The sequence below is a fragment of the Natrix helvetica genome, assembly GCF_964273705.1.
Source record: "Natrix helvetica genome assembly, chromosome: 3".
Taxonomy (NCBI): Eukaryota; Metazoa; Chordata; class Lepidosauria; order Squamata; family Natricidae; genus Natrix; species Natrix helvetica.
The window spans coordinates 129,332,500-129,355,472 of NC_138549.1; the positions used below are offsets into that span (position 1 = coordinate 129,332,500).

Consider the following 22,973-nt stretch of genomic DNA (forward strand, 5'->3'; position numbering starts at 1 on the left):
ATTACATCATGTTATAGCTATCAGCCCCATAATTACCTGTAAATAGACCTGGGATAAGTTGTAACTCAGCAAATGAGGACAATCCAAGCTCAACTTTTAATAAATGAGGGTTTTTTTCCTAGAATGATCCAATGCTCATTGTCCCAAAATAATAGTAATGAGGACAGGTTTCACATTACTTCAGAGATGATTGGGTAAATGCTATAAGAAATGTATAAGTCACTCCTGAGGAAATAACTAGGTGGAACAGCTGGCATAGATGAAGTCATTGAGAAATAATATATTAGATTATTGGTCTACTCAGAGTAAGGATGTTAAACCTGAGGAAGCAGCTAGGTTTATTTCATTATGTGGTCAAGAAGCAAAAGTATAGAGAATTTGAAGCTTGTTACTTTGATAATTCCAAACAGTTCTTCAGTATTCTGTGTGTGTCTGTCTAGGATTTCTTTATAACTTTATATTCTAAAATGGGGGTTCTTAAAAAAAGGACCTTTAAGGTATCAAATAATTGCCAGAGAACATATAATAATAATAATAATAATAATAATAATAATAATAATAATAATAATAATAATAATAATAATAATAATAATAATAATAATAATAAAATATTTATTTCTTAGCCGCACCCTCTCCCGAAGGACTCGGGGCGGCGTACAATGAAACATATGAAATAAATATGTGGACAAAACAAACATATAACAGAGACATATACCGAGACATACACAAGGAGGAGGTCGGCTGATGAATAAAAAACAATTAGAATACAGTATTTAAAAACCCCTAAATAATTAAATATAATTAAAATACCCAATTAAAAACCCGTCAGGAGCGATATGGTTAGATCAAAGTTGAGCCAGGCCAGCTACTTGGAATAGGTGGGTCTTAAGCTTAATACGAAAGGAGTGGAGGTCAGAGGTATTCCTAATATCCGGAGGGAGGTCATTCCACAGGGCTGGGCCCGCCACAGAGAAGGCTCTACTCCTAGGTGCCTCCCCCCGACACTGTCTAGTGGATGGCACCTGGAGGAGGCCCTCCCTGTGAGAGTGGATTGGTCGCAGGGATGTATGGGGCAGAATACGATCCCGCAAGTAACTAGGTCCTGAGCCATGGAGCGCTTTAAAGATTGTTATCAAAACCTTGAAACGCACCCGATAGACCACAGGAAGCCAGTGCAGCTCGCGCAGGAACGGTGTCACATGGGAGTACCTAGTACTCCCCATAATTACCCGTGCGGCTGCGTTCTGGACCAACTGTAGCCTCCGGGTGCATTTCAAGGGAAGCCCCATGTACAGAGCGTTACAGTAGTCCAAGCGAGACGTCACCAGCGCATGAGTGACTGTGCGTAAGGCGTCCCGGTCCAGTAGGGGACGCAATTGGCGCACCAGGCGAACCTGGTGGAACGCCCCCCTTGCCACGGCTGTCACATGGTCATCCATGGACAGCCGGGCATCCAGGAGGACGCCCAAATTGCGCGCCCGCTCCACGGGGGCAAGTTGAATGCCCCCAATGGCCAATGATGGAATTAATTGGCTGAACCAGGGAGCTGGTACCCACAGCCACTCCGTCTTGGAGGGGTTGAGCTTGAGTCGGTTGTCATCCATCCAGATCCGTACGGCTTCCACACACCGGGACATCACTTCGATGGCCTCGTTGGGGTGGTTCGGGGTGGAAAAGTACAGCTGAGTATCATCAGCGTACAGATGGTATCCCACCCCGAAACCACGGATGATCTCACCCAGCGGCTTCATATATGTGTTGAACAGGAGTGGCGAGAGGACCGACCCCTGTGGCACCCCACAAGTAAGGGGGCGTAGGGTCGACCTCTCTTCTCCTGCCAACACACGCTGCGTCCGGCCAGAAAGGTAGGAGCCGAACCACCGCAAAACGGTGCCCCGGACCCCCAACCCCTCCAGCCGGCGCAGCAGGATACCATGGTCGATGGTATCAAAAGCCGCCGAGAGGTCTAATAGGACCAGGATAGAGGAACAGCCTCTATCTCTGGCCCTCCAGAGATCATCCACCAACGCGACCAAGGCTGTCTCCGTGCTGTGACCGGGGCGGAAGCCGGACTGGCGCGGGTCTAGATAATCATTTTCCTCCAGATGTCGTGGAAACTGGTAGGCCACCACACTCTCTACAACCTTCGCCAAAAAGGGAATGTTGGAGACAGGACGATAATTGGCCAGCTCCAAAGGGTCCAGGGAAGGCTTCTTGAGCAAGGGTCTCACCACCGCCTCTTTCAAGGCGGCCGGGAGAGACCCCTCGCTCAGCGAAGCATTCACTAGGCCCAGGAGCCAGTCTCGTGTAACCTCCCAGGATGCCAGTACAAGCCAGGAGGGGCACGGGTCCAATAAACATGTGGTGGGTCGCAGGCGTCCACGCATTCTGTCCAAATCCTCGATGGCAACCAAGTCAAACTCCTCCCAGATCGATTATTTAGATTTTTATACATTCTTTAGATTTTTTAATATGCTTTGAGTCATGATTTTCAGTTTCCCATTTTTTATATAATTATTACTGAAGTTTAAAAATACAAAAATTAAAAACTAATTCAAATTAAGAAAATCTTAATGTTTATTCCTTTTACGTCATGTCCCAAAGCTAATTATTTTTCATTCTATTTTTTCTCAAGAAATCCTTCATAAATATAGCACATATCTTTCTAAGTGCAAAATTAGCAAGTTATCCAAGTCACTCTTCTGAGTTGAAATCTACACATTCAAGTCACTCTTCTGATTTATTATTTGTGTGTTCTTTTTAGCTATTAAAACATCAGCTATTTTCATTTGTAAGTCTTGTATAACACCTTTTTCAATGCCATTCTTGTATCCTGTCAATTTTAAATCCATAGCCAAAACAGTCTGATTCTAGGTGTATCCTCTTCTATTTCTTCTTTTGAATCCGTCTTTATAATAAGAATCAATCTTAAATATATATTGTTGCTGAATTTCTTTGAATTCTTCCAGAATTAAAATGCTTGTTCCATTCTGTAATAATGGGCCTTCTCTTTTTATTATAATCTATCACTTTCTGGTTGCCTCTAGTAACCAGCCTTCAAGGTCTTCTCTTATGTTTTTCTTTAATCTACAACACTTCCCCAAAAAATGACTTCTTACCCTTAAATTCAAATTTTTCATATATTTTTCATATATTTTAAAACAAACTAAAAAAATATATCTTATAATTATATCAAGATCTTATTTGCAGTCAACCATAGTAGTTTAGAACTTTCGAAAATCAGTGTTCTAATCACATTTGCTGTTTATTTCCAAATTTAAATAGCTTTCTTTAGCTTATTGAACTTACATGAAACTTCTTTTGCTGAGGGTTGAAGAAAAATCACTTGTTCTTCTAAAAGTTCTTGCTAGCTATAAAGGAATTTAAAAGCCATTTTTGCAGGAAGAGAGGAAGTGGGTGAACCTACTTTGTCTGTTTGAAGATTCCGAAATGTGACTTGGACAAAGCTAAGTATCCTCGTACCCAGAGCCCTAAAACCTGCCAGAAACCTCTGTTTTATGGTCTCATTGTGGGGAGTGTCTTTAAAGAACACTTTAAAGAGGATCCCAAGTACTCTCCATAATCTAGAGCAGAATTTGGGGACCCAATTTATTCACTGAAAAATCTTCAGTCCTCAGGACTGCTTCCCCAGGTGTTCGTTCTCTCCCTCCCTCCCTCCCTCCCTCCCTCCCTCTCCCTCCCTCCCCTCTCTCCATCCAAATATGTGTATAGCAAAATAATGAATTGTGATTTAATATTGAAAAGTGTTACTGTTAGAATCTAATGCATCTAATGCAAAATGTTCTAATCTAATGCATTTGCCATTAAAAAAACCCTCTCCTGAAAGCTCACTAGTAACATCATGCTTATATTCTTGATTAGTTCTTTATTTAGAAAACTCATTAAGATGAAACTTGCTTGTAACACAATTGGTGTAGCTGTTTTTAAACTGGATTAGGACGATGATGCTAGTGAAGTTTAATGATTGACTTCAGTGATAGCATTCCTCCCTTATTTCACCCCTATACAATGTAGTTCTTCTGTTGATTCTTCCTAAGATGCTATTTCAATTTAAAAAGTAGCAGTGTAAATATATAAAGCATTTAGATGCATTTATCTAATGTAGACCTCAAATAGGTTTAGTTAATTTTTCTGTGCAGCTTGATTAAACCTTGGTTCTCTTGCTGGTACAATGTGGTCCTTAAAAAATGGCAGCAGTACCTATGCTTTTAAAAATTATTTAGATATTAAAGGTACAATTGACCCAGTTTCAAAAACCCAATTAAGTTCAAAATAGTTTGAAGCCTCCCTTATCTGATGGCAATGGACCTCATTTTAAACAGTACACCAGTACGAACACCATCAAAATTAACTTATGGAGTTGAAAAAGTGGACTTTCCAACTTCTCAAAAGAATGTTTCATCAATTATATGGTGATAGCTACCCATCCATTGTGAAATGCAATCACATTGCCTCTAGGATGAAAACATGGCATTTTATTTTGGATAGCAGGAGAAAGCATGAGCAGGTTTATGCCAACCAAGTCTATTTATGAAGCCCCTTTTTACCATTTATGCAGTCAATTTATTTTTTCTTCTTTTTATGAAGAAAAATAGAAATAAAAACCCATTTTTGCTTCTTTCCCCCCCCCTTTCTTGTATTCATTTTCGTTTCCTTTTCCTTTGTAAAATATAATGATAAAATAATTACTTATTTATTGGGTAACCTAATCTTAAACATAGGGATGCAGTGACAGTAGCTAAGACGCTGAGCTTGTCGATAAGAAAGGTTGGCAATTCGGCGGTTGGAATCCCTAGTACTGCATAACAGAGTGAATTCCCATTACTTGTCCAAACTTCTGCCAACCTAGCAGTTTGAAAGCATGTAAAAATGCAAGTAGAAAAATCAGGACCACCTTGGTGGGAAGGTAACAGCGTTCCATCCACCTCGGCATTTAGTCATGCAGGCCACGGAGACATCTTTGGACAGTGCTGGCTCTTCGGCTTTGAAACAGAGATGAGCACTGCCCTCTAGAATCAAGAAAGACTAGCACATATGTACAAGGGGAACCTTTACCTTAATTTTAAAGATAATAATCTTGAGTGTTTTTGGACCTCCATTACAAACAATTCTGAAAAGAGAAATCTGAGATTTATTTTATGTTCATTTTTTTACAGTGTTGTAAAGTACAAAAGGATCTACAAGTGCTTCATCTGACTGATTTTGTCTGATCTTAAAAAATTAAGCAGAGGCAAATCACTTCCATACATATAGAAAACAACATGGATATCTCTATAGAGTTACAAAAAGCTGAACTAGAATTGATAGAGATTTGACCTCTTTATAGCTGAAAAAGACTTCTAGTGGATTTTTCCCCTAAAGATCAGCAATGACAATCTCATCATTCAGATTTGCAAGTCTAAAGACATAAGAAAAAGGAAAAGGATTGGAAAAAAGGAAGAAAAACAAAAGCAAGGATATACTAAATATTTGTTACAATTTTATTATCATACCCAGAAGTGCTAAAATCTGTGCTTCTATTAAGACTCTTAATCTAGCTGTTCTCTTTTCTGGCCTTTCCAAAGTACTTCAAAATTAAAATGTTCCGTGGAATTCTATGGGCTTCTTTATGATTTATACTGCCAAATTGCATTCTGTATGTACATATAGTCCAGCAAAGGAACATGATAGTACATTCTGTAATGTACTATCATGTTCCTTTGCTGGACTATATCTCAGTTTCTTCCTTTTGATTGCGCTATAGAGAATACTGACTTGAAATAGAGGTCATTTTAATAGTACTTTCTTGATACTGAAAACATTAGGAAACAAAAGTGGTATTTTCCTTCTGTGACTTTGTTCCATATGAAGACTTCATAGAACTGAGTTCCTGAGAAACTGACAAGAGTCCTGGTAACCTTTACCCTACTAAATTGAAAAGAAATGGAACCATAGCCTGTGTCCTAATTTCTTGAAGGTATAACATGATAGCCCAAGATGGTGTCTCTATGCTCATGTGTTGAAATAGAAACATGTCCCATAGGCTTTCAATGACTGGGTACTTCTCATGCTTGAAAATCCTGGGATGCCTCAAATGAGCTCTCTGAGCTTCAGACAAGAAGTTGTTGCTGGAGAAGGACTGACAATGCTTGTCATTTATGACAAGGCATTTTTTCATTGGTCGGGATTTGGGTGCAACTGTGGCTCCTTCCTTCATGCCAGCTGACTTCTAGCTGTATTAGGTTTCAAAGTTCTGCCTCTTCATGCCCTTTTAAAGATTGGTTACTAAGAACTTGTCAGAGTGGACAACGGCCCAGGAATAAAAAACGGCTCCAGGGAGCTGAAACATTTGGTCTGTTTGAGGCACCGTTCACAAGCCATGCAGGAACCAGAGCAAGTAAATTAAATTAGAGGAGTATTTTCAGAAAAGAAAAAGAATGGTGGAGGCAAAAGATATTCCTTGGGAGACATTTTGAAGAGCAAAAATACCCTGGCCTAGCACACCATAATATTGGACTAAGTGGAGAATTTCACAGCATTTCCAGAGTATCCTTTATATTATATAGCACTGGAATTTAGGGAGTTTTAGAGTGGAATTGTGTTAGAATATGCTTTTGTGTGCAGATCTTACCTATATATGATTTTTATTAGTACATTTGCTATTTGTTTCTGTTTTCCAAATATCTGTACATTAAGGACACATATGAAAGTCACAAGCATATTTATATGTATAACAGCTCTCATTAAATTTTTCTGTGCCTCAACTTCTTATCCATTACATAGGATGAACTCTGTATTTTAAAAAAGCTAAGGTTAAGGATGCCTTTGCTTTTACCTACCAGATTAGAACAGATTAGTTAATTCCATATAATGTAAATTTAGTTTTGAGTGGTGACTCAAGAATAGCAACGTTGCATAGAGATTAAAATAAAATTCCATACTTCTAGCAAATTGTATGCTGTATTATTTCAGATCTATTATTTGCGAATGCGACTGTAGTTCCCCTGAATGAAACCTTTGTTTGCAGAGATCACAGACTTCTGAATTCAGGGGATGAAATCCTGGTAATATGAGCTCTCTCCGCTGCTTCTTTTCTTAGTGCTAAAATAAGATGAGATCTTTGATCCCGTAACCTAGACTTGCTGGCTGGCAAGGAAGCAAAGAAGGAATCAGCAGTTTTTCATGATACTAATTTCTTTCTCGGTACATGGACGTAGTTCACTTTAAACTTAAGGACAATTTTCACCTGGTATTTGTATTGTATAACAATATTAATTATAGCAATCTTTTTTCTATATATAACTTTACTGCAATCATTGTACGACTGGTAAAAAGATACAAAATTATGTTTAAGTTTAAGTTTTATTTGATTTATAGACCGCCCCCTCTCCCCGAAGGGACTCGGGGCAGTGTACAGGCATCACATTAAAAACCATATACAAAAAATAAATACACTTATGAATCCTGAAACACAAGTTACTCACAATGATGCTAATAAAAACAAAACAAATATTGCAGTATACATAAAATGTGTAATCATCTTTTCGCAAGCATGGTTAAAATAGGATAGCAATACCTGTACAGCAGATACTAGATGAACTGAGGTGGGGAGACTGAAACTGATAAAAAGGTATGCTTTAAGACAGAGCACATGACATTCATGATGAGCACTCAACCATAAAAGCCTTTAAAAAGGAAGTTAAGAGGCAGGCAGGCAGACAGACAGATATCATCTGACAGGGCTATGATGATGGGTCTAACACTCTGCCATAAACATCTTTGGGCTTATGTTATTGCCTGCAGGTCTTGGGTTCTTGACATTTGTGTGTTGGCACAAAAGGTGATCGTGCATCTTCATTTTGATAAATAAGTCCAAAATAATTGAGATTTTGATTCTGGGTTTATAGGAATTCTGAGTGTAGGAATTTACTTGCTGACACAGTTTTTTTTTTCATTTGGTTAAATGCTTGCAGAAAACTCTAATCCTCTTAGGCAGGTATGTTAGAGAGAGAGATTTATTGATAAAAGTGGTACCTATGATGGTTGCATTTTTTTTCAATATTTATATTATGACAAAGTAAAAATAGTGTGACAATATGTGGAGCTTTACAAAAAACCATTTATTGAGAGTGGTTCATTTTTAAGGTAATTATTAAAGAGAATGGAGGAACAGAGGCTTACTGGGTATTTCTGTTTGGTAGTAGACTAAGCAGGTACACAGAGCACCAGAGCATGTCCTTACCTGCTATGTGTATTTCTGATGCAGATATATTTGTTCTAAATATACTTATAAATCAATGCAAGCCTGAGTCTATTTTGATTTTCTTTGAATCTGTAAGCAGAGAAAAGGTGGGGAGGTATTTATCAGCAATATCTACACCAGCCTGCCAGACCTGTTTTTGGGGTTCCCAACTTTGCACTCCCCCATATCAGAGTTCAAGGTTGCCCAGGTATAACTATTCCCACCAATGAAAGAACAGGGGTTTATTCTGTATCATCTATACTATATTGCCAAAAGTATTCTCTCACCCATCCAAATAATCAGAATCAGGTGTTCCAATCACTTCCATGGCCACAGGTGTATAAAATCAAGTACCTAGGCATGCAGACTGTTTTTACAAACATTTGTGAAAGAATGGGTCTCTCTCAGGAGCGCAGTAAATTCCAGCGTGGAACTGTGATAGGATGCCATCTGTGCAACAAATCCCATCGTGAAATTTCCTGGCTCCTAAATATTCCACAGTCAACTGTCAGATGTATTATAACAACGTGGAAGTGTTTGGGAACGATAGCAACTCAGTCACGAAGTGGTAGACCACGTAAACTCCTCAATGTGTGACCTCACAAATGCGCTTCTGGACGAATGCTGAAAAATTCCCATAAACACACTCCTAAACCTTGTGGACAGCCTTCCCATAAGAGTTGAAGCTGTTATAGCTGCAAAGGGTGGACCGATATCATATTGAACCCTATGGATTAGGAATTGGATGTCACTTACAGTAAGTTCATATGCGAGTAAAGGCAGGTGAGCGAATACTTTTGGCAACATAGTGTATTCTTGAGTAAGAAGATACCTCCTTCAACCAGTATTTGGATGAGGCAGAACAATATCTTTCTTGTCTAGGAGTAACCCTCTAAATGAATGCCACAGTTTTCCTCACTTGCCAGATTATCAATTCCAAGTCATTTTGAAATAATGAAGAAAAGAATGTTTATATTTTATAATAAAGGTAGCAAAGGTTTTCAGAGAATAGTTCAGTTGCTAAAAGTAGCATAAGGCTGAAATCACTGCAGATGACAGCAGCTGAAAAAAGTCTGAAAAACAAAGGGGTAACAAACTATAACCTTATCTAGATTTGAGCAAGCAGCACTGAACTGAAATCAACAATCCCTTATTTAACTAAAAAAAAATGCCCCTTACCTCAGCAGATACAATTCTTTCAAGGATATTGTTTAATTTTATTACAAAGATGTATGGGATCTTGGTTCTAGATTCCTCAGGCCAATCATGTGGCACTTCCCTTATGGGTGGCCATTAGCCAAAACTTTCAGGGAACAAAGAAACCCCTAACTTCCTCCCTCCCTTTTTCCCCCATCTTATCCTCTTATTGGACAGGACAAAGATTCTCATCTTTAAAACTCCCTTATCTAGCCAGGAGTCCTCATCTACATCTAGCCCAGCAGGGTATTCAAAATTAAGAGTTCCTTTTGTTTCCTCTGGTTGTCTTTGCTTTTGTTCAGGTATATTACTGGCTATCTTGGGTGTGAGAATCAGAGACCAAGATTATTTGAATATAGGTATAATCTGAAAGAAGATGGTTTATATGTGTATAAGTCCTGTCTGTCTGTAGATTGTGAGAAAGACCAAATGTAATTAAAACAAGTATTTAAATCTTATGCTATCCAGAACTCCCCTTAAAAAAAGCCCATCCCCTTAAAAATCTTTTTTCATTTGAAGAATATAGAATTTGTCACCTCAATCAAATATAGCCAAAATCATCTAAATAGTTTATTCATAATTTGATAACAGCTATAATCAAGGATAATTTTTTTCTATCATAATCCTCATCAGGAGAAAATAACCTGGCTGTGATTCGCATTAATAATCATTTACAAAGTAGAATGGAAAATGCAATATATTCAGGGAAAATAGGGAATTAGAATCTCCTTAAATTTTACAAGCAAAATAATCTTGTTCCATGTACCCTTAGAGGAATCAAATGCAAGTGAGAGGAGAAGCAGAGATAAATAATAGATTAAAAACTGGCTGTTTAATTGTTTGTGATCAAAAGGCTACTTGCTCTACACAAGAGGGAAAATAACCACAATGACATGTTTATGATTCATCGCTGATGATACGCAGCTGTACATTTCAACCCCAAACCACCCCAACGAGGCTGTCGCAGTGATGTCCCAGTGTCTGGAAGCCGTCGGGGTCTGGATGGGGGACAACAGACTCAAACTCAACCCCTCCAAGACTGAGTGGCTGTGGCTTCCGGCACCTCGGTTCAGCCAGCTGACTCCATCGCTGGCCATAGGGGACGAGCTACTGCCCCCTGTGGAATGGGCGCACAATTTGGGCGTCCTCCTAGATGCCCGGCTGTCAATGGATGACCATGTGGCAGCCGTGGCAAGGGGGGCGTTCCACCAGGTTCGCCTGGTGCGCCAATTGCGCCCCCTACTGGACCGGGATGCCCTACGCACAGTCACTCATGCGCTGGTGACATCTCGCTTAGATTACTGTAATGCTCTCTACATGGGGCTTCCCTTGGGACGCGCCCGGAGACTGCAGCTAGTCCAGAACGCGGCCGCGCGGGTTATGGGGAGGTCTAGATACTCCCACGTAACACCGCTCCTGCGCGAGCTGCACTGGCTACCTGTGGTTTTTCGGGTGCGTTTCAAGGTCCTGATTACTATCTTTAAAGCGCTCCATGGCTCAGGACCTAGTTACTTGCGGGATCGCATCCTCCCACATACATCCCTGCGACCAATCCGCTCTCACAGAGAGGGCCTTCTCCAAGTGCCGTCCACTAGGCAATGCCAGCGGGCGGCGCCGAGGAGTAGAGCCTTCTCTGTGATGGGCCCAACCCTCTGGAATGACCTCCCCCCCGACATTAGAACCACCTCGGACTTCCGCTCCTTCCGTCAAAAATTGAAGACTCACCTGTTCCGACTAGCTGGCCTGGCATGATTATAAATGTTACATCTATGAACTCCTGGTAGTATATTCTCATCTGGTTATTTTAAGTGTAATGTTTTAGTTTTAATTGTTTTTAGGGCTTTTAGCCTCATATTTATTCTTTTGTACAGGACTCTTAATTTTAACCTCCTCCACATACATACATATATTTATGGCTCTATTTATATTTGTATTTTATCTGTGATTTATTGTGGACTGTACACCGCCCCGAGTCCTTTTTTGGGAGAGGGGGCGGTTTAGAAATGTGAATAAATAATAATAAATAATAATAATTTTTCCAGTTCAACGGTTTGCTTAAATTAGCATAAGGCAAAACCTGAGATTTTAGTCATAAATATCTTTCATCTGTCTTTAACAGGTATATTTGTTGATCAAATTTATCTATTGATATTTAATTAATAACAGTGCTTTATCAAAAAAGTGAAAGAAATATAACAGGGATAAATTAATTAATAAAAATATTTATCAGTTAATCTTCCTTTTATTATCTTACGATTAAGATGAATAGGAGCAGATTTATTTAAACATTTCTGGCGTATAAGTTGATAAAATTCTCTTTATTTTTCTTCCAGAGTCTAGAAGTACTACAAATGACTTATAATAGTATTCCTGGAGAGGTGAGCAAATAACAGTGTGGACTAGTAAAAAGGGTGGAAAAGCTTGCTAAGATAAAACAGTTGAGATTCTATTTGGGGTATTGTTGTTGTTGTTATTTGCCTCCAAGTCAGTTTTGGACTTTTGATGATTGCCTGGACTGGTCCCTGCTGTTTCTGGCAAGATTTTTCAGGAGTGATTTGCAATTGTCTGCTTCTAAAGGCTGACAGGGAATGACTGGTCCAAAGTCACCCAGCTGTCTTTGTATCCACTGCAGGACTAAAATTTCCAACTTCCTATTTCTAGCTTGATTCTTAACCACTACACCAAACTTGTTCTCTATGTTTTCTGTATGGGATATAAGAAACAAAATAATTTGTAAAGAATAGTCATAGTAAAGTGACAGAAACTGGAATAACTTTGCTTCAATCCATATTATAAAGGAAATCACTTTCAAATACGGTAAAGAAGGTGGCAAAGAGATCCAAATTTGAAGCTATGTACGGGCGCATACAAAACACCAATCATCAAATCAAGGGCTTTTTTTTTTTTTTTGAGTGCAGAAAGTTCAGCAAAGGTACAGCTTTTTTTAGAATTGCCAACTCATTTCCCCTTCAGATTTTGATCTTTGCACAATCCTAATGTGTTTTCAAATTCCAGTTATCTGAGACTGATACAGTATTCAAAATGAAGGCGACAACTGGAAAGTGTTTGGACTAATTTATTGGGATATTTCAAATGTGAAAATTATAAGGTAAACTTTCCCTGGAACTGAACGGGATTTTAAATGGGAGTTCCATATTGTTTTCTTAACAACAATTATAGATATAAATCACCATTGCTTTTTTCCAGGACTTTGGAAGGGGGAGAGGGAGCAGCAGGGGGATAACTTCCCCTAGTCTACAGTTTAGTCTCTCGTTAAATACTGGCCACATCTAACTTGGGTTAACTTTTTGGAATTCAGTCTAAGTGGTGAACTACTCGTCCTTTGTGTGTAAATCAATTTGAACTAAACATAGTACAAGCTGTTCCTTTTATATCCTTCTTATGTTAAGTGCCATTAATTTTAGCCTTAAGATAATGTAGTTTTCTTTTTCCTAACATAACAGAGGGGAAACCCATACAGGAAGTGCTCAATTTAACAAGCATTCATTTAATGATTATTTGAATTTACAATGGCACTGAAGAAAGTGACTTATGACCATTGTTCATACTTACAACCATTGCAGCATCCTCAAGGTCACGTAATCAAAATTCGAACATTTGGCAACTGACATGTTTTTATGATGGTTGCAGTGGCCCAAAGTCATGTCATCACTTTTTGCAAACTTCTGAAGAACAAGATCAACGAGGAAGCTAGATTTACTTAACAATTGTGGCACTAACTTAATAGCTGCAGGGATTCACTTAAGACAGGGGTGTCCAAAGTTGGCAACTTTAAGACTTGTGGACTTCAACTCCCAGAATTCCCCAGCCAGCAGAGCTGGCTGGGGAATTCTGGGAGTTGAAGTCCACAAGTCTTAAAGTTGCCAACTTTGGACACCCCTAACTTAAGAGCTACGGGAAGAAAGATCATAAAATGGGGCCAAACTCCATTTAACAACTGTCTTTCTTAGCCACAGAAATTTTGGGCTCAATTGTGGTTATAAGTTGAGGATTACCTATAAAAAAAATGAAAGCTCATGCAAGCAGTTAGATTTTGTTGACATGCTGAGCAATTAACTTTGTGGTTATTTGAATAATTCTGTTTAGGAGTTTAATAAGATTCAAAGAAAAATCAGAAGTCAATAGTGTGTATTGCTTTTGAATTTTTGCTCTTATCATAGGGCCATCTCTTAACTCTGATGAACATTTGTTTAGTTCTTTATCCTAAAACAATTTTATTTGAAGTGAGTACAGTAGGGCTGCTTCCAGACTAGTCCTATTATTCTAAACACATCTTCATTTTCAGTAGTAATCTTTCATACCCCTTGCTGTCATACCCCTGCAGTTTCAGCAGGGTGACCTGGTCGAAGTGTTGCAAACAGTTTTAAATAGGAGTAAATAAAGATGATTTCTCCATATATTCTGTTGCTCTATGGTTCCATTAAAAATCGACAATCTCTTTGTTTAGTTTGTTTGCTCACAGCCAGGCAAGTATGAAATATCCTAGCTTCCCTGTTCCCACAGTTCAAATGTATGACAGTTCCATTGCTGGTAATGGGAACTGGAATGACTCCGCTATGCAGAATGAAAGTTGGTTTCTGATATGAAATAATGATTTCATGAACTCCCAGTTGCATGTTGTGGCACCAAACCACAGGAAGCTGTCTAGCATTGCCTTCAATTAACTGAGATGATAAGAAGTGAAGGCAGATAAAAAGGAGTGTAGACAGATAAACATTTCAAGCTATTTTGCATTCATCACATACAGTAATCTAACTTTCTTCAAAGTGAGCTTTGATGATTTGCCAGCAGGTCCAAATATGCATTATCATCTATGTGGGAGTGGACTATACACAAACAGTGTTGGCGAAACATCTGGAATTTCCTACCATGAAGAACCAAAATAGCTTTCCCAAAATCTCAATCAAAGAGCAATATGTCAGGGTCAGCCTGACACAATACATGGAGACATGGAACTCCACACAGTATGTCAGCCAGACACAATACATCCTGATGATTGTTGAGTGATCTGAGTTTGAAAACTAGCAGGAACAAGTAATTAGTAGTTTAAACAAAAAAGTCTATGGTGATGAATGATAAGCTAAAATTTGCTTATCCACTTGGCCTTGCCCAGCAAATCAGTTTTTAGTACTAAATTTCTATTATATGTGCATGTATAAAAACAAACTACTACAAAAAACAAGTGTGAATTTAGATGTAATTTAAAATTAGAATGATGCTGACTTTCTTCCACCCACCATATTTAATAATATTTCACGGTGTAATAATTTTGACATGTTCAGTTTGGAGGAAGTGTATTACATAACAGTATGGAAAAAAAGTTTATTTTAGTAAGAGAAATGAAGAACTAGAAACTAATTGAAATAGTGTTTATAAGCTTTCTTTCTTTTTCTTTTTTTTGAAAACCTTTTGGTTGAAAATCTGCTTTTTGTATTGTAACCTTACATTTTAAGGATACTTCATCAAGAGAATCATTCCCAAAATAAGATTAATTAGAGAAAATTAAAAGGAGATATTTATTAGTACATATATTGAACGGTGTGCCCACTTTCCTTTTTGGACATACTACTTATTGATAGAAAGGTCGGTTCTTAATAAAAAGTGTATTTGGGTGTCAGGATGTGCACATCTCCCTACTTAAATAGCCTCCAAGACACTGATCTACATTCTAGATGAGGGATGTCAAACTCCTGGTCCACGGGGCAGATCTGTCACACCCTGGCCATCCCCACACCCAGTTTAGTGAAGTGGGGGGGGAATCCCAATATGTCACGTGATGGCAATGTGAGTTTGACTCCCCTCATCTAGATATTGTTCAAAATTATAATCTTGCATCTTATTGGAGAAAAATAATGTTTTCATAATGATGATAGGTAGCAAGTTGAATGCTGAGAATGTACTTCCTTGAGGCTACTGACAATGGAATATTTTTTTTTCATTAATGTATTCTCAGAATATATTGTATAGTCATAGAATGTATGTTAATCAAAAACAGTTGTTACATGTTTGATAGTCAAGAGTTTTTTTGCTTCAACTTGATTTGCTTGTGTGGAAAAAGCATTTCAGTTTATATATGATGATGACTCTTTGGCTATACCTGGTATCCAAAGAAACTTTGGAAAATAATGCTAGGAGCCTACATTCATATGCATCTTTGGTTCAGACCATTTTTACTTGCATGGATACTTAGTAAGTTATTTGAAAAGTTCTTCAGACTATACTTTTATTAAGATGTAAATCTAGTTGAGTTCAGTGTATTTACTGCAAATAAACAATTAGATTATCAGTAATGCAAGAGCCAGATCATCCACTACAGACAAAAGTTTAAATACTCTAAAGCCAGAGTACTTTGTTCAAATAATTTCATTTAACAAGGATCCCATGCTGTAGTGACGAATATAAATAAATAAACATATTAATTTATTTATCAATTTATGAATTCCTCCTTTGAAAGACAATCCAAATTCAGATCTAAGTTGTGGTGATGTTTGTCCTCTGAAGGCACTTGAGAGAGAAGAGAGAGGGCAGAGACTAAATAGAAGGACCGAGGGGCCTCTCTGCCGCCTGAGAGTTGTGTGTTCTTTTTTGCCTTTGAGTTCATGCTGTTCTCCTCAGTGTTAGCCAGAGCTTATTGTACTGGCTGCTGATTCAGAGCTTGAGCTTCCAGAGAGAGCCTCACCTCACATGCCTTCCTTTTTTTCTTTTCTTTTATTAAATGCTTTGCATGCCCCCACCAAAATGTAGCTTTCCAGCCCTTAACTCACTTTATGTCAGGAGGCTGGTCTCATACCCCTTGGAGTTTATTGACAGAAAATTTGGTTCTTGATGAAGAGTTTCCCTGTGCAACAATTGCACCAAGAGTTTATAACTAAAGCTGCTCCTCATGCCACATTCCTGTGGTTCCTGTGCTGGGAAAAAGATACTGCTGCTCAACTCTTTCCTTGGAGTCTTTGTAAGTACAACCTTCTTCTTTCTGCGCTTGGGTAAAGCAAGGTGTTTCTTGGGCATGAACTCTTCTTCCAAAGAGTTCCATAAACTTAAGTTTAAGTCATCCTTAAGTAGAATGAGGAAGCAGGTGAGAGAATAAGGCTCGGTAAGGTTATGGGGTCCCATGATGAGTGAGGAGCCATGTTTGGGAAAGAGCATCATGAGGGACCCTAATAAAATTTGTCAAAGTTATGGTCCATAGTTCGATCCAAGGATATCATTTTCTCTGTTTTGGCACAGAAGCAAACTTCTTGTCTCCCCGCATGACATTTCTTTTTCTTATCATATTAAAAATATGAGAGATATGCCAGCTGTTGTGATTTAATTAGTGAACATTGAACAGAAGTACTACTTTTAATTGGCAGTGTCTAGGAAAATATGCATGGTTATGGGAATAATTTTCTTATGAGAAAATAGTTTCAGTCTTGTTTTAATCCTAGTCTAAATTTTATTCACTGTGGACATTTCCTTCCCAAAGTTCATTAATGTATATCCTGCTAGCATTATTCAATGTATGGAAGTTCCTATCTTTTGTTTGGTTATACATTCTGCAACATTTTGTAACTGACTTATTAAATGGGCCCAAAGGCCATCTGCTTTCCTTCCTTCCTTCCTTCTTTCCCTCCCTCCCTCCCTCCCTCCCTCTTTCTTTCTCTCTCTCTCTCTGTCTCTCTCTCTCTTCCTGGTCATATTGAAGATTGAGGCATATTATAACAAGTATATATTCTGTATATTAATGTAGTAACAATGACCATGCTGTTTGAAAAATCCAAGAATGACTGTTAATCTATATTGTACATAGTGTATATTCATGTAGCTGTTACGACCTGGTAGTGTTCTTAATATTCATTATTCTTCTGAAATGGATCATAGGCAACAATACAGCAGAACAGGAGGGATACTGTAAGCCCCCACTCCTACCTCACAGAAAACCCACCACAACTTGTTTCTGATTTAGAGTGAAAAATACTTTTTGGTTATATGTTGAAGGGTTGGTATTTGGAAACCCTAGTTGATTTAGGCTGATCTGCCTTTGTCCAAGCATGAAGATGCTCTAACTATGATTTGGAGATGGTAGGAATGGATTATAACAACCCCAGTCCATCTTTGATCTGCTGGAAAGGCACTCTCTATTCAGAGAGTGTTAGTTGTTAACAAGTGTTTGCTTGTTAGCTGTAGTCCACATTTTCTGCATCATTCTCTCCTTTGCAAATACCTCTGCTCTGAGTGACTGGCATGGGTTCTTGTACTTCTCCACTCCCTTATTGGACTCTACTGTTGACTTTCAACCAAGCACTTTGCGATTGCTGGTTCAAAGCTGTCATAAAAGGCTGGACTTTTGTTTTATGGTTGTTTACAGGCTCAGTAGGGGAAAGGGGAATGGCTAGCATTCTCTCTCCCTCTCTTTTAATTGCTGAAGTTGAGAAGAATCCTATTTAGTTTCTCCTTTGGCCCAAGTGACAAGAGCCCTAAAATAGTTGCATTTTTTAATAAGTGCTCAGAACAGGCCCATAGAAGGGGAAGCAGTTGACACTTGCTTTCTTGGGATGGATAGGAAGAAAAAAGGCACAGGGAAATCCACCAAACAAAGCCCACAGTTTAATCGGGGTCCAGACAGAACACACTTATGACCAAAGTACAGGAAGAGATTAAAATCCAGAAATAGATTTCTTAATGAGGCTTCGCTTGCAGCTGATTTACATATGGGGGTCAAGTATCTCAGAGCTGCCACTGCTATCTTGGTATTTTTCTTGGGTAAAAAAGATGTTGGGGAAAATATTAAACCATCCTTTATAGTTTATTCCAAGAAAAATTGTACATAATCTGATTTGCTTAAAGTCATGCCTTGAATATTAAATGTAAAAGTATGGTTTATTCATACATTTAAATGCGTTCTGATTTGGCCATACATTTTCAATTAAAATGATTTAATTATAATAATCAGAGCTCTTAGAATTCAATTGAATTCAGTACAACTTGGAGGAGGACTTCATTCCTTTGTGTGCTCTTTGAGCACTAAGAGAGATAACGGTCTTGTTTCTAGCCGATAGAAGTAAACAGACTGCTGTCCACTTCACTGGCAAACTAGCAGAAGGACATATCTGTTTCTGCAAAAGCAAACAAGATAGCACTCATGCAAGGAAACCACTGGCTGTTTCCTTCAGTTGTTAAAAATTGCCCTTAAGGAGTCAGAGTTCATAAGAAGTACAATTATCCTGTATAGAAATGATCAGAGGTCATTTGGGGAAAAATAAAAGTTTCAATATCTGAATATCGTTCTTGGCTATTTTACATAAGGTGCAATAAGAAAACATCTCATCTTCTATTTTTCCCTCACTGTTCTTTGGAGAAAAGACAGGATTTGGAATGAAAATAGGGAACATTGGTTCTTTTTCTGTTTTTTTTTCCTTTTCCTTCCCCAGGGGTTTCATACCTTTGTCTTTTTGTACCTCTGAATACATATTATGAGCAAAGCATTTAGAAGGGGCACTTTGCAAAGTACATTGGCATGAGTGCAGGCACATTCTTCAGAAAGTTCACTGTAGATGAGTTGAAGGCTTTCCCCAGTTGTCCCTGTTTGTCTCAATGTATCTATATATGTGCATAAAATATTTCTGATGGAACTAGTGAAGCAGATATGGATGCAGACAGCAGGGGAAAAGCTTTGAAGGGTTGAAATAATGTTTATATTTTATAACACCCTGGGAATGCTTTTAAATGTTAAACTGCAATAACAGGTTAATTTATGGCCATTTCATCTTTTTTTTTAAAATTGCCTCTTGGGTCTCTTCTATTTACCAAAAAATTATTAACATGAGAAAGGAGACAGAATAATTGCATAATGGTTTGTGGTTTGAAGGTGATACTGCGTACTTCTTTTGGGAGTGCTCTGAGCCTGACTTTGATTGTAGGGAAATAAGAAAAGAAACCAAAGAGAAGGGTTATGCTGATGGTACATATTTATCTTTCCTAAGTTGAAAGATGCATATATTTAAAGAGCTGAACAGATTTGGTGCCCTTAGTAACATCAACCATTAGTACCAGCATTAGCAGCTGATACAGCTACAACTATGGACCAAATACAGAGACATACAACAAGTGAGAGTCCTTAAACTCAAACAGCCATTTTTCTATTACCTTAGAAAAAGACATTCTGTCCTGTCTTTTTTGTTCTTAGATTATAAATATCTTGTTAGTTTGAGTTATATATAGCCAAAATCATACATGTCATGCATGTTCTGATATCAATGTGATTTACCGTTGAACTGACAGTACAATCTATTAATTTGGATGAATGGAATTTGAACTCTGAATTTCTTTTGAAGTTGAAAAGTTATGTCTGTCTCTTCAGAAATGGACTAAAGTACTCTTTAAAAATGATTATCATTTTTGCTTTAAAAATTGTTTTATACATGTAGGGTTCTCATTTCATTTTTCCCCCTGGGCTTTCAAGCAGGAAATAGATAATGCCCAAAGGAAAACTACTCCGCTGGAATATGTCAGTATGACATTAAATATAACTAGGTTTCCAAAAGATCAATAAGAATTCTCTCTGAAATTGTCAAGGACAACATTGTTCTGACCCAGGTAGGAAATAAACTGCCTTATAGAGCAGATGCTGCTTTGACACATTTATTTATATCCCAGCTTTAATATTTTTTTAATAAATAATTCAAAGCAAAGAACATACAATATCAGAATAACAGCAGAATGACAGAATTGGAAGGGACCTTGGAGGTCTTCTAGTCCAACCCCCTACTTAGCAGGAAATCCTATACTGTTTTAGGCAAATGGTTGTCTAATCTCCTCTCAAAAATTTCAAGTGTTGGAGCATTCACAACTTCTGGAAGCAAGTTGTTCCATTGATTAATTGTTCTAACTGTCAGGAAATTTCTCCTTAGTTCTAAGTTGCTTCTCTCCTTGATTATTTTCCATCCACTGCTTTTTGTTCTGTCTTCAGGTGTTTTAGAGAGTAGGATAATATTCCTTCCCTCTCCTATTTTCTCTACAACAACAATCCTATGAAGGTTTCCCTTTCCAAACCTCCTGTCTCCCACATGATACTGTCTTAGAAATGGAGGAGCTGAAATGCAAGAGGATACCAGATTGCTTAGAGACGGAATCCATCTGAACATTTAGCCATGTGTTTCTGCCAGTTGGCATCTTTTATTTCTGAGCTTCCTGCCTTGTGGCAATGGAACTCTGTGGCTCTATAATTTCTATTGTGGGTTTGAAACTTCAGAAAAAGCACTTACAATTTTGCATTTAATGCTGTAGTTGTCCTAATGTCACTATTACTAATTCCATTTTATTTTAATCATTCTATTTTGGTGTGAGTCTGCAATGCAGTAGCAATAGTTGCAGTAGAAGTTTTACATTCATGTTTCATTCTTTCAAACTATGGATCATCTTTTGCCTCCCACATGACCGAAGGAGCCCAGTGGCTTTTTATTAAATATATAGAGAGAGAAGTTCCTTGAACAAAGCCTTCCCCTCCTCCCTGCACAACAATGAAAATTTTGTCACAGGTCTATTATATAGGCATTTCGGATTTATTAAAACTGTGGCATGGCTTTATCTTTTTTATTGCTTTTGACACCAGCACAGATCTTTTATTGCAGAGCTCAATTAACAAATTATTTTTCTTCTTTGGGGGGCGGGGGAAGGTGGCTGCAAATTTGACTCAAAATCAGGAACTGGGGTTTTTGCAAGTAATACATTCAATGTAAATGAGTTTAGGAAATGATCCTAAAGGGTTGAAGGCTCAGCATGAGCTACAGCTACCAGTTTCCATTTTGCTGGAAATTACTCTCTTTTGAAAAAAAATGACAAGTTTGTTTTTATTTCTCTCTAGTCTAACACATTGTAGGGTCTAAACTAGTGTTTCTCAACCTTGGCGACTTTAAGTCCTGTGGACTTCAACTCCCAGAATTCCCCAGCTGCTGGGGAATTCTGGGAGTTGAAGTCCACAGGACTTAAAGTCGCCAAGGTTAAGAAACACTGGTCTAAACCTATAATGGGCTCTTGAGAAGACCATCTTATTTTACAATTTCAAGTGCACACCCTTATGACCTTACTTGGAATGTGCTGTTCCTCTTAACAGTCTACCTGATAGAGTCAGTGTAACAGACAGTACAAGACTGATGGTGGGGAAGGGCACATCAGGTTTTAAGAATCAAAATATACCAATCCTCCTTGGAAGGACTGCATTTGTTTCCTCTTCTCAAATGGATTCCTGGTTTCAAATGGGTATGATTTCATGAAATGTTTGTTTTAATGAATTGTTTAACAAAAGACTTGAGCTACAGACTGAGTATTATATCCCACAATTCATATGGTTGTCTGCTAGCTCCTGCCTGGTCTATCCATTCTGCTTTCTATTTCTATTTTGAATTTTAATAATACATTACCCTTTTAATTTCTCACTAGTAGCTTCCTGGGAAGCTTGTAGATGATACATAAAGACTGGACCAACAATTTTAATAAACAAATAAAATATCAGTCAGCAAGATGTATTTCCCCCCCCTTGGAATTCACATTGACTTCTGGTGACTACCTTGACAAGTCTGTGGAGTGTTCCTGGCAAGATTTTTCAGAAGTGGTTCACCATTGTTTCCTTCCTAGGGCTACAAAATAGTGTTTGGCTCAAGTCGTCCAAATGATTTTGTGCTGAGGGTGGGATTAGAACTCATGGTTTCCCAGTTTCTAGGCTGATGCATTAACCAGACACCAAACTGGCTCTCATATTCTTTAATTAACATAATTGTCAACATTTTTTTTTTACTTAGAGGTAAATAGGACTAATATTCCCTTGGTAAAAATGTTAACCATTGTAAGCTTAAGTAGTCATGGAAACCTATGCTAAATACTGGAATTAATTTTAGCTACTGTATATGTGTGTAATGAAACAATACTGTGTCAGCACTGTGAAATCATACTGCAGTAGAAGCACAGCTCATTACAAAGTTGCTCTTTTATCTGACTACCCCTATGCTAATTTATAGCCCATATTTTTACAGGTATGTCCATGGTCCTTATCTTTATTGGATCTATCGGAACCTAATTTATAAATGTTGTATCGGGTAAAGATTAGGGTAGACTAAACAATTTCTCAACATATATTATTCTCTGTTTTTACCCATACAGCCCCACCTTTTTGGAATGAATTTATGCAAATATTTTGTTTTTAATTGAACATGAAAAATCAATTAAGCCCTATATTTACACTGGATTTTGTATTTTTATCCACCTATTGAGTCATTTCCAATGACCTGGAATAGCAAAATATTTTTTGATAACAATAATATAGCATTTATTAGGTAACATGGAAAAACTGTTCATTGACTGTATGAACAAGTTTGTGCAGAGGCATTTATAAAAGCTGGTAGAATTGTTACGAATATTTCTTTTCCACTGTCCGTTAGGAGTACTGAGGGTTCTTATCACCTTATAGGGTCAAGTTAGTTAAATAGCTACCTTGCAATTTTATCACCTTTCAATGAAATTCATATATTGCAATATAACA

The 22,973-nt window shown here is 37.9% G+C and overlaps 1 protein-coding gene across 12 annotated transcripts in view; it reads left to right on the forward strand.

Annotated features, from left to right (window-relative positions):
• The window catches only part of TMCC2 (transmembrane and coiled-coil domain family 2), a 96,676-nt gene that overhangs the window by 56,123 nt on the left and 17,580 nt on the right, over nt 1-22,973 (forward strand). For 9 of the 12 annotated variants that reach the window (XM_081948560.1, XM_081948564.1, XM_081948565.1 and 6 more), the window contains one exon: nt 11,773-11,817. The exons of the other annotated variants lie outside the window; for them this stretch is intronic. In XM_081948560.1, coding sequence (XP_081804686.1) covers nt 11,773-11,817 — 45 coding nt within the window. The remainder of the gene's footprint in view (nt 1-11,772; nt 11,818-22,973) is intronic. 12 annotated transcript variants of the gene reach the window in all.